The 14486-nt window shown below is 51.3% G+C and overlaps 1 protein-coding gene across 5 annotated transcripts in view; it reads left to right on the top strand.

Moving 5' to 3' along the window:
• Positions 1-14486, top strand: part of SIPA1L3 (signal induced proliferation associated 1 like 3) — a 242337-nt gene that overhangs the window by 173600 nt on the left and 54251 nt on the right. For all 5 annotated transcript variants that reach the window (XM_019666285.1, XM_019666286.1, XM_019666282.1 and 2 more), the window contains 3 exons: positions 4157-4431; positions 11036-11287; positions 12093-12230. In XM_019666285.1, coding sequence (XP_019521830.1) covers positions 4157-4431; positions 11036-11287; positions 12093-12230 — 665 coding nt within the window. The remainder of the gene's footprint in view (positions 1-4156; positions 4432-11035; positions 11288-12092; positions 12231-14486) is intronic.

The raw sequence follows: 14486 nt of genomic DNA, 5'->3' as shown, positions 1-14486 counted from the left end.
CACCGCCCCTGCTTTAATTTTCTCCGTAGCACTTACCACCATCTGAAGGGTATCGATGTATTTGTTGTTCACCGCAGTGTCCTCAGCACCTAGGCCTGCATCTGGTGTGCAGTAGAACTCAGTGAACTTGTACTGAATGCCTGCCACCCTGCAGTCAGAGCAAAAGTGAACCTTTATGGAGGGCTGACTGCATCAGACCTAGCTTGGTGCCTGCATGACTGCATTTCTTTCTCAAGAAAGCCCAGTGAGGGAGATACCATTATCATCCCCACTTCACAGATGAGGAAACTGAGGCCCGGAGAGGTAAAGCAACTTGCCCAGGACCCAGAGGGGGTTAAGTGCCTGGGTTTTTAAACATGAGAGTGTTCCTCCCAAAATCCTGACAGCAGCTCGCATTTCTTAAGCAGTGACCATGCCGGGCACTGTGCCGGATTACCCACATGTTTTACCTATATCCTCTCTGTGCCACTCGGTCCCACGCCCACCCGCGTGCCTACTGTAGGTGTGGTGCTTTCAGAGCACATTTCCATAGCCCCCCTTCACAATCTCAATGCCCCAGAGCTCGCTGAGGAACCAAGCAACCAGGAAGTGATGACATAGCCGTCTTCTGTGAAGGGTCAGGCCCATCTTAAATAACTCTTGGCAGCGAGCCTGTCTTCTTTGTGAAGTCCTCCACGGGGAGGAGTCCACACCTTCCCCTGCGGAGCTGAGATTCAGACATCTTCGTTTGTTAAGTCTACAAGGTTTATTTTGTGCCTGGGACAGCAGTGACTATGATGGGCCCAGGCCTGCCCTCCTGGGGCTCCCATCTGAGGCAGATACTGAACAGGAATTACAGGTGCCAGGAGGTTGAAAGGGGGAGGGTTGAGGATGCCAGGGGAGCCTGTCGTGGGGTACAGTCTCAAACCCAGGCATATTCAAGTAGGTACCACAGCTTAACATTCAGAGGATTTCATATGAATATAGCTTTTGGCTTTTCTTGAAAAACTGGGGGGTCTGGCTATACTGGGCCTGCGTTTGCACAGGTCAGGGGTCAGCTGAAGCAGGCGATGGATGCCCCCTTTAGATGGGGCACAAGGGCCCCATTTGGCCATGGTTCCACCCGCCTGCATATCATTAACATCACCCACCAACCACCCAGGCTTGGGAGCCTGGACCTGGGGGTTGGGGGGGCTTCCCTGAGGAAATGGCTTTTATACTGAGGCTAGAGCAATAAGTAAGAATCATCTTGGTGAAGAATGAGGAGGAGAGAAATGAAAGAAAAATATGGCAGGAGGAGCAGAGGGAATACAGCAGGTGGCTAAAAGCAAGAGTTTGGGAGTTAGACCTGCTCTGTGACCTTGGGGAACTGACACCACGTCAGTTTTCTTACCTATAAAATAAGCAAAGTATGTTTACTACCTCACAAGGGCTTAACCAGTGCCTGGCGCACAAAGACCAGTCCCCGGGAAAATGACCTTTGAAAGGGGAGCCTGCGACAATGTGACCGTATGACACAGCAGTGGTTCCTTCAAACTGATCTGTGCCTTTGCTCTCATAAAGTGTTATGGGGCCATTCTGGAACCTTCTAAACATCAGGAATGGTTCTCATCTTTGGGTGGTGCTTCCTTTGATTTGTTACAAAAGCGAAGGGGACAGCAGTTTTAGGACACTTGAGTTCCCCTACCAGCTCTCCCTTCCCTGTCCAAATGACCCAAAGCAGCTGCAGTAGGTAGTTGTAGACTGACCTACTAGTAGCTGAAATAAGGTAGGAGTTTATTTCTCTCGTAATTAGCGCTCAGGCTGGTCAAGGCTGGCAGGGTCAGCTCACGGCCCTTCCGTCTTCTGGCTCCTCCTTTCCCTTTGGTATCATACTTATCTGCATGGTCACAGCGGAGTCACTCCATAGCCACATTCCTGTCCACAGGAGGAACGAAAACGTGAGCATGGAGGGCGAGCAGTTTTATTTCTGGGAACACAAAGTAGAAGTTCCATCCCTTTGACTCATATTCTTTTGGCCAAAACCAAGTCATGCTTATGTCCACACCCAGCTGTGAGGGAAGCTGAGAAATGTGGTCCCCAGCTGGGTGGCCCTGTGCGCATCAGAACTCTAACTTGCGGTGGGGGGTCTTATTACTGAAAGGAAGAAAAGGAGGCTGGGTGGCAGTAGACAGTCTTGCTGCAGCAGTGTTCGAACTGCCCCGGCCCCTGGAAGATTGGGCCGTCCCCAGGACTCCCAGGGCTGCTGTGGCCTAATTGGTCATGGGCACGGACACGCAGACTTTTCACTATAACCCACAGCCAAATTCTGTGGACACAAGCGTGCCTGCTTCAAAGGGAAGAAGAATTTTGACTCCCAAAGCAGAAGTAATGAGCTAGGATGAATCCAGTCACACCTTACCTTTTGAGGCACTAAACAGTGGGCTTTCCTTTCAAACCAGTTTTTCAAACTTTTTGATGACGGAAAATTTCAGCTATCCACAAAAGTACAGAGACTCGCATAATGAACTCCTAGCCCCATCGCCAGCTTCCCCAGTTATCATCTCAGGGCTTGCCTGCCTGCCTTCCATCCCTTCCCTTCCCCCTGATCATTTTGAAGCAAATCCTAGACATCCTATGATTTCCTCTGTAAACATTTCAGTATCTCTGAAACATACAGACTCTTAAAAACAGTTTTGTCATTATCATACAATAATCTCTTATTGTGTTGGGCTATGAGATAAATTACGGTGTCTCAACAGTCTTCAAGGGGAGGGGAGGGGAGGAGAGGGAAGAATGGAAAGTATCAGAGGACATCCCAGTGAGTAAGGATCCTCTACTGTTTGGGGGAGTTCCTGTCTTACGTGTTCCTCCCAATTCCCAAATTCTCACTATTCAAATCAGGAACCAAATGGATATGGTTACATTTTCAGTTAAGTCCTTTCCCATCCAAGCTCTCATTTCTTGCCACAGTCACGAATGTGGCCAATTTGGATTGCAAGGAAAATTTTTGTGTCTACAGGTTTGTATGTACATATGTGAATCCATGGTGTGGCTTGTGACATAAAATTATTTCTTCCTGTGAGCAGTGGTCAGAAACGTATGAAAGCCACCGCTCTAATAGGTACATCAAATAGCATAATTTCTAGCCAGAGAATGATTTCTCCCAGGAAATGGGAACCGTCACACATTTTCTTCCCTTAATGCAGTTTTAGGAAAGGGTAGACAGATCTTGATGGAACTTGCTTAATAGCCATAGCTTGTTAAGTTCATCTTTTTACCCCAAGAAGAGGCTGGAATCCCTGAGGATGTGCTAGGGATTCTGGAGAAAGACTGGGGGTTCTGATTGGTGGACCTTAACATCTGTGGTAATAAAGTATGGTAAAATCTCACACAAATGAAGCAGGGAGTAAATAAGAGGCAAGGCCCCATGTGGTCTGTTCAGCTTCAGGTTGGGGGACAGTCTGAGGGGGGAGATCGCAAAGGGGTTGGTTCCCCTAAGAATGATGTCATGAAATAAAGAATACGGCATGACCCTGTCCCCCAACCTAGATAAGATTGCAGGATCTCTGGTTTGTTGCTTCTCCAACTTATTTGGTTAGAATCATTGTATCAACCAGCGTTCAATATTTGTGGCTTAAAACAACAAAGGTTTATCTCTTGCTTACATCATATGTCCATCTTTGGTTCAGCTGGCGTCTCTGCTTAACATTGTTCTAACTCAGACCCCAGCTGCCCAAACAGCCAATATCTGGCTGTGGCAGAGGGGAAGGGCCAATGGAGGGTCTCACACTGGCAGTTAAGTGCCCCAGCCCAGATAACATGCCAGTTCTAGTCACAACTCATTGGCCCAAAAAGTCCTAGAGTCCACCGATCACAAGGGGGCCAAGAAGTGCCATCTGTACCATACGGGGAAGGAGGGAGGCACAGGTCATTTAGAGAACAGGGCTTGGCCAGTGGCTGCTGCCTGGCTGTGAGGCAATAAGCCACTTAGTTACATATCCACGTTTCCTCTCAGGAAGTCAGGAGCCCAGGCTGGGATTAGGTGGGTTTGTGCTTCTGCACCCTGGCCATCACCTGGGAGGGTAGATGGGGGCAGCAGGGTCTTTGGCCTCCAAGGCGGGAATCTGATCAGGAGCCTTCCACAATAGCTGGCCCCAAACAGCTTCTGAGGCTAGATCCCGCCTGTTGCCTGCAGGTGATGACAAACGGCTGGGAGACGGTGGACATGACCCTGAGGCGGAACGGGCTTGGGCAGCTGGGCTTCCACGTGAAGTACGACGGGACTGTGGCCGAGGTGGAGGACTACGGGTTTGCCTGGCAAGCTGGCCTCCGGCAAGGCAGCCGGCTGGTGGAAATCTGCAAGGTGGCTGTGGTCACACTGACCCATGACCAGATGATCGACCTGCTGCGCACCTCTGTCACCGTCAAGGTGGTCATCATCCCGCCCTTCGACGACGGCACGCCCCGCAGGTAAGGGGATCTGCCCTAAAAGGCAGGAGCCGGTGGGGGTTGGCAGTTCCCAGAGTGCTGGCACCGGGCCCCCCAGGGCTGTCACTTGAGGTCCTTTCTCATCTAGAAAAGTGATAATGATAATGGCAATGGGGTAGGAGTCCACATCTATGGAACACTGCATGCCAGTTATGGTTTAAATGCCCCATGGGCGTATTACCCCATTTCATCTCCACAGCAGCTCCATGAGATTGGCACCCTCATTAGTCCCATTTTCTAGATGACACACAGGAGGTTGAAAGTAACTTGCCCCCAGGCACACTGCACTTCATTCCTTTGTTCCACACATGTAGTTATTGAGACCCTACTGTGTGCAAGCTCCATTCCAAGTGCTCGGGAGAGAGCAGTGAACAAAATACAGTGCCTGTTCCCTTGGAGTCTTATGTCCTAGAGGGAAGGACAGGCAATAATTAAATAGATAATAGAGGATCAGGCAGTTATGAGAGCTAAAGAAGAATTAAAGTAGGGTAAATAAAGAGTCTGCAGTGTGGCTGGAGAGCTGCGTTCAGGGTGGTCAGGGGAGGCTCCTGGGCGAGGGTCGCCATCTGGTTTTCTGGGCCAGTGGGTCCCAGATGGGGACTAGCCAGGGCAGAGTCTCCGAAGTGCAAGTGTGTGGGGCATGTTCTCGCAGCACAGGGAGGCCAGTGTGGCTGGAGCAGAGTAAGCAGGGGTGAGAGGTGGGAGAGGGGACAAAGAAGACACCGGGGGTGGGGGTGGGGAGGCAGACTGCAGGATGCTTTCTGGACATGGTGACAAGCTTTTATTCAGTGGAAAGGTTTTATTCAGTAGGAAGCCAGTATAGGGTTTGTTTCTTTTCATTTTGTTTTTTTTCTTTAATGGAATGTTTCAAACACATTGAAAGTATACTGAGCCAGCTGTTTCGACATTCATCAACATGTGGCCGTTTTTTGTTTTTTGTTTTTTTAAATCTCCTTATCTCCCCACCTTGGACAATTTGAAGCAATCACAGTCCTTGGACTGTATCTCTTATCTAATCAGGACCTTTAAAAAATTATTATTGCACTTAAGGTTTTTTACCGTAAGTTAATATGAATTACCCAACCTGTCTAACTTTCTATTGTATCAGAGATTTTGAAGAAACAGTTGGTTTGTTAATCAAGCTCCTCCTATTACATTTGGTTGATGTGTCTCTTCAGACTCTTTTAACCCATCAGTTCCCCTCCCTGTTATTTTTTGTTTATTCTTGCAGTTTATTTGAGGAGGAAACCAGGCCATTTGTTCTTTAGAGTTTCCTACTTATTGGCCTTAGCTGTTTGCATCCCCCCTGGTGTCCTTTCAGCTGTTCCTCTAATGTGTGTATTTCCCATGAACTGGAGTTTGATATGGAAGCTTGACCAGATTCTGGTTAAATTTCTTTTGGTCACAATACTTCCCGGTGTGCGTCCATCAGGAGGCACCATGTGTCTGTTTGTCCCTCTGTGAGTGAGACTAAGGGCGATCAGAGGGTTCAGATGGTGGCAGCCTGACCTGTCACCACACATTTTCCCTCAGTGTCAGCAGCTACTGTGATCATTGCCGAGACCCGTTACTTCCTTATAGTCATGATGTGCTCAATGCTGTCATTCCTTCTTCATTTATTGGCTATAATTCTTCTAAAAAGAACTTGCCTTCAGTAACTATGTGGTTATTCTGAGGTATAATTTATACAGGGAAGGCAGGATAAGTGCAGTTTTTAGAATAATGAGTTGGTACCCTAGCCACCTCCGGAAGTGACCAGAGACAGAGAGAGGGAGAATCACTACATCCAAGCTCCGGAAACACTGCACAGAGGACAGCCAAGGCTTTGGCCCTCATGGAGCTAATGAATGGATTAGGAGAAGACGGTAAACAAGCAAATAAGATGATTTCATATAGCGGCAGGAAGGGGAGGCAGCTGAACATGGTGGGAAGGTCGGCTCTGCAGTGAGGTTGCCTAGGTTTGAATCCCAACTCCTCCCCTTATTAACTGTGACCCTGGGCAAGTGGCCTCGCATTTGTAAAATGGGGACTATAATAGATCCTTTCCCCAAAGGATGGTTGTGAGGTTGGAGGTTAAGACATGTAAAGCTCATAGAACACTACTTGGACTGTAGGAGGCGCTCTAGAGACAGTAGCTGTGAGATTCTGAGTGTGAGGAAACAAAGGGCATGACCTGACACTGGACAGGATGCTCGGTGGAGGCCAGAAGGCAAGGAGCCAGAGGAAGGGCCTTGCAGGGACGGAGCAGCCATCACAAAGGTGAGGACAAAGGCCCTTGGCTTGTTGGAACAGAGTCAGTCAAAAGGAAGGCATGAGAGGAGGTGACATGGAGTGCTTATACACATGACCTCACGGGCTTGTGCGAGCCCCACTTTACAGATAAGAAAACTGAGGCCCAAGTGGACTGGTCGCTTGTACAGAGTTGTACGCCTAGTAGGTGGCAGAGCGAACTCAGTCCGGGTTTCCCATTTCCATCTGCTGTGCTGCCTTTAGAAGATGTTGAGAGCTCTGGGCATGCGACTTCTGGATGCTCTATCCCCACCTTCCTGAGCCCTGCTTGCTCTGAACTTGGTGGGGGGCGCAGTTCTGAGCAGGCCTAAACCCCGCAACCAAGGGCTTGGCCACCCACACCCATACCATGCTCCCTCAGCCTTGGGACCCCAGTCAGGCCCCAGGCATCCCCTTCTCCCAGCCCTCTTCTGGGGCCTCCCACACCTCTGCACAGAGTCAAGGCTCAGCCACACCCTCTCCAGGCTCTGCAGGGACAAGTCAAGCCAAGGTCACCCGGCAGACAAGCTCCCCGCAGACCCCCTGTTCTCTCTACACACACACTGACACCCACACGTGTGCATGTAGTAAGCCAGCCCTCCTGTTGAGTGACTCTCCAAAACTCAGGGAGCGCGAGAGGCCGTGAAGGTGTCCCTGACCTGCTGGTAGGGACCAGCTGAAGTGAAGTCAAGGTAAAAGTCTGCAGGCTCCCTTCTCTGGCTTTGGGGAGACGGGCCAGGGAGGGTGTGACCAGACAGACGAGTTCTGCTCCCTGCCCTATTTAGGACAAAATCCATCATCCAGTTCACAGGGACAGGTGTGGGTTGGGACTTGCGTGGGTTTTGTTGTTCTTCAAATGCAGAGGTATCTGGCTGGCCTCATTTGAAGAGCTGATAACCCCAACTCTGGGTTCCCTCCCTCCAACCTCTTGCTGCAACCCTTGCCTCCTGGCTTGGATGTCACGATGAGCTCTGAGGGAAAACATGCAAGGATGGACAAAGGCGCTCTTTCTGCCACCAGCCAGGCTCTACATGGCATGTGTCTGGACCCCATGTTCTTTGGACACTGAATAGAGTATAGGGGGGTCATCCTTGCATCCCCCTGCACTGCTGGACCACAGCTGGGTTGGGCCAGGTAACCAGGCGGACATCCTGGAGCCCCTGATGAGATGTGTCATCTTGACCTTGGATGCCTGCACAGGCTCAGGAAGGATGCTCTTATCTCATTGTCTCTGTCACAGCCTGATGGGGAAGGCGATCTGGGATGCTTTTGTCCCCTTTAGTTGAACTCCAGACCTCTGGTGGTAGAGGGTGGGGTTGGAAACCCCTCCCTGAGAAGGGAACTTGAAACCACACAAGTGAGTGAGTAGAAGAGATTAAAAGGAGTCCCCATGGCTCCCAGAAACTAGGCTATCAGGAATCAAGGTCAGGGAGGCAGTGAGAAAAAGTGGTCTGCGAGCCCAGGGGCATCCTCTCTCGGGTGTCTGCCGTGGGTAGCTGAGAGGTTGGAATGGAATATTTAGCTCAGTGTTGGTTGAACAAAAGACTAGAAGCAACCTAAGTATCCAATTATAGGGGACTGGCTGAGCAAATCCTAGGTCCTTCACGTGATGGAATAGTAATGGATAGCTTACAGAAAGTGAAGTGAATCTGTGCTGAGAGGGCCTGGTAAGAAATATTGACAATTTGTGGGGAGGGAAGGAAGAAAGCAAGATGATATATGGGGTTAAGTGTGCTATTTTTATTTCCATTTTAAATAATATTTGTTTATCTGCATAGGATATTTCTGAAAGAATATGTAAGAAACTGGAAGCCATGGTTGCTTTTGATGGGTGAAACGGGGGGACGGGACAGGGAGAGGAATGCCCTTTTATACCACTTTAATCTTGAAAACCAACTCAGAAACTAAATCCAAGAAGTGGGTTCTCAAATTTTTTTATCCCTAGCAACTCGGTAAAATGCAGATTCCTGGGCCCCACCTCAAGGATTCTGCTTCAGATGAGAGGTGGGGCACAGGGGTCTGCATTCCTTTACTAAGTTCTCAGGGTGATTGAGATGCCGATGGTTCTCAGGTGACTGGGGAGGCAGTGTGTTCCAGAGCCCCCCCACCCCCACCCCCCAGTGGGTGCTGCTGGACTTCAGAAAGTGGAAGGGAGACTTCAGGTTCTGAGCACGTAGGAAAAGAGGGGGACTGTCCACAGAATTGGCTGGAGAAGGCTGGCGAATCAGAAACTGTCAGAAAAATAAAAAAGAAAGAAACTGCCAGAAGGAACTGCCTGTTTATTAAGTACTTTCAACTAATGCTCAAAGAATGCTCACAACCACCCCTATCTTACAGAGTAGGAAACTGAGGTTCTTAGAAGGAAATTCCTCACCCAAGGCCATGGAGGTGGCAGAGCTGGGATCTGAGAGAGCCCAAGAGCCCTGGTTCTCCACCACCGTGTGCTGCCTTCAAGATGATTGGATAAGGTTTCCCTCTTTGAGGCCATACCCAGGGGTTCCTGGCCAAAGGTGAAGCTGTTGGTAACTGAGAGCAGGGAAGTCAGGAACCCAAAAAATCTACTCACTGGCTCCCAAACCACTGCACAGTGTGCATGGTGGTTAATCTTGTGGGCTTTGGAGTCAACTTGCTATATTTAAATCCAGTTTCTGCCTCTTACTGCCTGTGTGACCTTGAACAGGTTACTTCACTTCTCTGTGCCTCATTTTACTTCTCTCCAAAGTGCGATGGACCGAACAGGACTCTGGTTACCTACCAGCAACAGAACTAACTCAAACATGGTGAAGGAAAAGAGGGACTTTACTGGCTTATGTACCTAACAAGACCAAGAGATAGGACAAGATTTAGGGATGGCTCTATGCAGGGACTCAGACACCGTCATCAGGAATCTCTGTCACCTGTCTCTTCCACATTGCTGTCATTCTCAGGCCATCTCCTACTTTGTGGGAACAAAGATGGCCCATCCCTCCTCACAACTCCAGCTTAGGTCTCCCCAGCTCAGTAGCCCCAGTGAAATAGATCTTTTCCCCAGTAATTCCAGAAACAGTTCCAGAGTTGATGTTCACTGTGTTTGATCGACCCCACTTTAGGGCACTTGGCAATCCTGGGTTACATGCTCATCCCTGGAGCCAGGCAGTGGGGTCAGCCCCACCCAGAGCACACAGAATTATTCTCAGGAGCAAAGGTGTGGAAGCTGAGCAGGCAGGAACAGCAGGTGTGCGCTGCGTGGGGCATGAGGGTGCCCTCCTCTTCCGCCTGGCCTGCCACGCCTATGCGCTCTGTTAGACATTTGTGTTCTTGTCATTCCTCACCTGGTACCTGGTGAGGCATCAGCACCTACCAATCCAGAGGGACTGCCTGAAGGAGCTGCTGAATGTCAGCTCCGACCCTCATGCTGCTGAGGGGCCCAGGTGCCAGAGCACATCCTCGGGTCACTTTTTGGTGACTCCTTAGCAGCCATGCCCTGGGCCCACAGCCTCCCAGCCACCGAGTCCACCAGATTTTTTACTGGGTGGGTCTGAAAGTTCCCTGGGCTCTGGCAGACTCAGGAGAGGCATAGAGGATTGACTCGATGGGGGCATGAGAGCTTCCAAGCCAGGGGCTCCTCAGAGCTGAGCTCCCACAGCTGCTGGGAGGTGGATTTTGTGAGCACAGCCCCGTCCTCGGGCTCAGAGCCCCCTCCCTGCTGCACTGCAGCTGCGGTGGAGAATGCCAGCCCAGCCCGCGGATCTCCCCACCTGGAGCCAGGAACGCTGCGCTGTCTGTGCCAGCCCGGTCTGGGGGGAGTCACAGGCCGTTCTGCATCTATTTCAAGGTTCCGGATTTCGTGGCTTTTTTTTAACCACCCTGCAAAGTAGGTCACCTGCTCTTCTTCCAGCTGCCTTTGAGCTTCTTTGGAACAAGGCAGATACTATCCTTTGATCCTAAGGGCATCTGTCTTCCTGGCCCCAAGTACCGCTAAGGGGGGCTGAGCCAGTCCATGGAGGACACTGGCTGACTTTGAGGCCAAGGTCAGGGAGAAGGGAGAGGAAAGGAAACGAAGAGAGAAGGAGAGGAGAGGGGAGGAGAGGAGATGAGGTAGAAAGCAGGCCAGGTAGTCGGAACCTCTGCTTCGGGCCCTGTCCTGGCTGAGGACTCGGAGCTGGTAAGTTTCAGACCAATTTAGAGGGTATCTACTCAGCCTTTAAAACGGGCCATCACAGTTCAGATAGGGCCAGGAAAACTCGCCCAGTGTTACAGGCAGCAAGTCTCTCCCAGGCAGCAGGCATGCGTGCTAGTGGGCCAAGGCCTTTCTGAATAACGAAGTTTCTCTTTCCAGGGGGTGGCCAGAGACCTATGACATGAATACCTCGGAGCCCAAGCCTGAACCGGAGAGCATGCCCCCTGGGGGCCGGCCCCCCTACCGCAGCAATGCGCCCTGGCAGTGGAGCGGGCCTGCCTCTCACAACTCTCTGCCAGCCTCCAAGTGGGCCGCTCCTGCCACCCCTGGCCACGCCCAGTCCCTGAGCCGGCCCCCGAAGCAGACCCCCATGGTCCCCTTCCGGGAGTCCCAGCCCCTGCACAGCAAGAGGTAAGGACGCACCAAGGGCCACCCCTCCCCCCCAGCCCCTACCTCTCTCCTGTCCTTTTCTCTCCCTGTTTTTCCAGTCTCTTCCTCTCCTCACTCTCTTTCTCTTTTCCTTCTTGCCCTTATGCCTCCCTCCCTCCACACCTCCTTCCCTTCTGCTTTCATTATGAGCCTCTCGTGTGAGGGCCGAGTGCTGGGGGCTCAGTGTCTGAGGTTGGAAATCCCCCATACCATGTGTGGTTAAAACTATATTTTTTGAAAAGGTCAAGGGACTGATAAGCACAAAATACAGGATGTGATGACTTCTTAGGAGCCGTAGGGAGGTGAGGGGAGAAGCCCTCAGGTTTCTAGGCATTGTCACCATTCTAGCTCTTGCGTTGAGGATAGCTGCCAAGAGTTTATTATGATGACATATGCCTTACAGATAAATTTGTTTGAATATATTATATATTCAAAGGTAAAGGGAAATTTCCAAGGAATGAAGGAATCTAACCTGAAGAGGAGCATCTCGTCCCAGGAGTGGGCAAGAACAGTCTTCAGCTTTGGAGGCCCCTGTCAGGCCCCTGTTGGGTGGCAGAGGCTGAGGGGTGGGCGGGGCCCAAGTGGGAGAGAGAGAGCCAGGGGTGTCCCCGGCTTCCTGCTGCTGTATGCTCAGCAGCCCTCTCCCCAGCCCCACAGGCGGATAGCAGATGAAGCAGGTGGGATGTGGTAGGGCCTGAGGGCAAGGTCTGTCTGTCCCTCCTCTGTGGGGACAGGGGTATCCTCCTCACTCACCCCCACCTCCTTCTTCCCTCCTGTCTCATTCCAGGCCTGTCAGCTTCCCAGAAACCCCTTACACAGCATCACCAGCAGGGGCCGACAAAGTCCCTCCCTACCGACAGCCTTCTGGGAGCTTCTCCACCCCGGGCTCCGCCACCTACGCCAGATACAAGCCATCCCCGGAAAGGTCAGAATCGCTTCCCTCTTCAAATTAAGGAATCTGATGACAGCTGGGGATTCTTCTTTTCCAGGAAATGCATATATATACCCCACATGTTTCTTGCCCTTTTATAGGGTTTCTGGCTCCCTGCAGGTGACCAGGACCTCCAGGAGGATTGGCTGTGTCTGTTAAGATTTAGGGCCAAGCTGGCCTGGGCAGGACAGAGCTTTACTTGCAGCAGAATTTCAGTTGCCACTTTCTTAACACCTATGTCACTTGTTTGAACAAGACCATCCACTTTCCAGCACGGCCATTCATCTACCTCTCCAGCCCCCACTCCCCGGGACCAGGCCACCAGCATTACCCAGTTTTCGTGGCCTTTCAGCCTTCAGCCCTGTCCCCTTGGATCCTTCCCCAATCTGGCGGCCTGAGGGATCTTCCCAACACTCTGTGGCTCCCCAGTGCCCTCAGGATAAACCCAAGCTCTCCACCTTGCTCTCCAGCTGCCTTCAGCCCCCGTGCCCTGTGCCCTTTCTTCTCCCTGTCATTCACCTGTCCTCAGGCTAGAGCCATGGGCCTCATCTTAATGTCTTCCTCCCTCCTGCCCCTTACTGCAGTCCATCTATTCAGCCTTCTGAGCATCTCTGCCCCTGCCCTTCGTCTTTTCCCCACTGCCCTGCCCTAGCTACCTCCTCTGGTGCACCCTCCACTCAGCATCCGGGGAGACCTTTCTATGTCTGGCCATATCTGTGCCTTGTTCCCATGTGTCCTAGAGGCCTCAATGGCACCAAGGCCTCACCGGCCTCTCCAGCCTTGTGCAGTGCCACACATCACCCTCACTGGCCATTTCCAGTTCCCTAGGTAGGCTGTCTGCATTCCAGAGCCCTCCTTGTGTTCTTCCTTCCACCTGGAAATTCCTCACACTCTTGACCCACACACACCCCCATCCTGCTAACCTGAACACTGATGCGCCTCCTCCCGGAAGCCTTCCCTGAACCTCCCCCAGCACTGGGTGAGGTGCTGCCACTCTGCCCCTCAGCTCCCTATGCCTTTCCTGACCATGGCCTTGAGCACTCTCCATTCCGTTAGCCCAGGTGTATGTGTGTACACACATGCGTGCCCTCCAAGATCTAGGACCTTCCCTGTTCATCTTTGTGTTACCATCACACAGCGCAGGGTCTGGCACGTGGTAGATCCTTGGTATATGTTTGATGAAAGGATGGAGCGAGTTAGTTTGTTTAAACAAGACCACCTGCCATAAGACCAGGGATCAGTCCACAAAACCAGTGGGTCTCGCTCTTTAGTGCGCCTCAGAATCAGGCAGAAGGAGGGCTTGTTAAAATGCAAATGATTGGGCCTTGCCCCCAAGTTTCCCACGTGGTAGGTCCAGAGTAGAACATTCGATAGCAATGCTGCTGGTCCAGGGAACAAACTTTGAGAGCCGCTGAATTAAACCATTGTTTGGTTCTAAGCCTCTGCTTTAAAATTGGGGAAAACATACTCCCTCATCTTCTCACAGCCACCATTCAGCTTTCATTCAGCAGAGGATCCCTGGGGCCTTCTGCATGCCAGGTGCGGGGAGAAATAGTTGAGATACTCACTTGCCAGAGGCTCCTGTTGTCCGTGCTGCTGACAGTGATGGAGAGGGTCTTGGGACCGATGGCCACTCTGAGGCGCACTCTGCTCGACTCAAGCCTCGGAGGAGGGAGCACAGCACAGCCCCAGAGGTCTAGGCTGGCTGCCGAAGGAGGTGACATTTGAACAAGGCTTTGAGAGATTAGTAGGAGTTTGCCGCAGAGAGAAGAGGGAGAAAGTCATTCCAGGCAGAGCGAAGGCCACAGCTGTGAGTAAGCAGAATGGTGTGGAACGCAGGAGGCATGGAGAGGGGTCTGATGTGTGGGGACTATGGCAGGGGGGGGCACCTTGGGTGGCAGCAATGGCTGAGGCTGGAAATGGCTTAGTTGGCATGGAGCAATTAGATCAGAACAGAGGTGGTGGGGATGGTGTTACTTATGACTCCAGGGAGCATGTTTTGTTTTTGTTTTTTTTCAAAGTCTTGGTGTACCCCCTTTATTATTTTTTTTAAACTTTATTTGAATAATCAATAGATTCACAGGAAGTTGAAAAGAAATGGACAGGGAGCTCCATGCACCCTTCACCCAGCCTCCCCCAGTGTTAACATCTTGCATAACTGTGATATAACATCAAAGGAAGACATTGACATTGATGCAATGCCTAGAGCCTATTGAGAATTCACCAGTTATACATGTACCCGTGTGTGTG

This window comes from Hipposideros armiger, unplaced genomic scaffold, assembly GCF_001890085.2.
Source record: "Hipposideros armiger isolate ML-2016 unplaced genomic scaffold, ASM189008v1 scaffold_466, whole genome shotgun sequence".
NCBI lineage: Eukaryota > Metazoa > Chordata > Mammalia > Chiroptera > Hipposideridae > Hipposideros > Hipposideros armiger.
The sequence above is the reverse complement of the archived record's forward strand: the minus strand, read 5'-3'. Positions and strand labels throughout refer to the sequence as shown.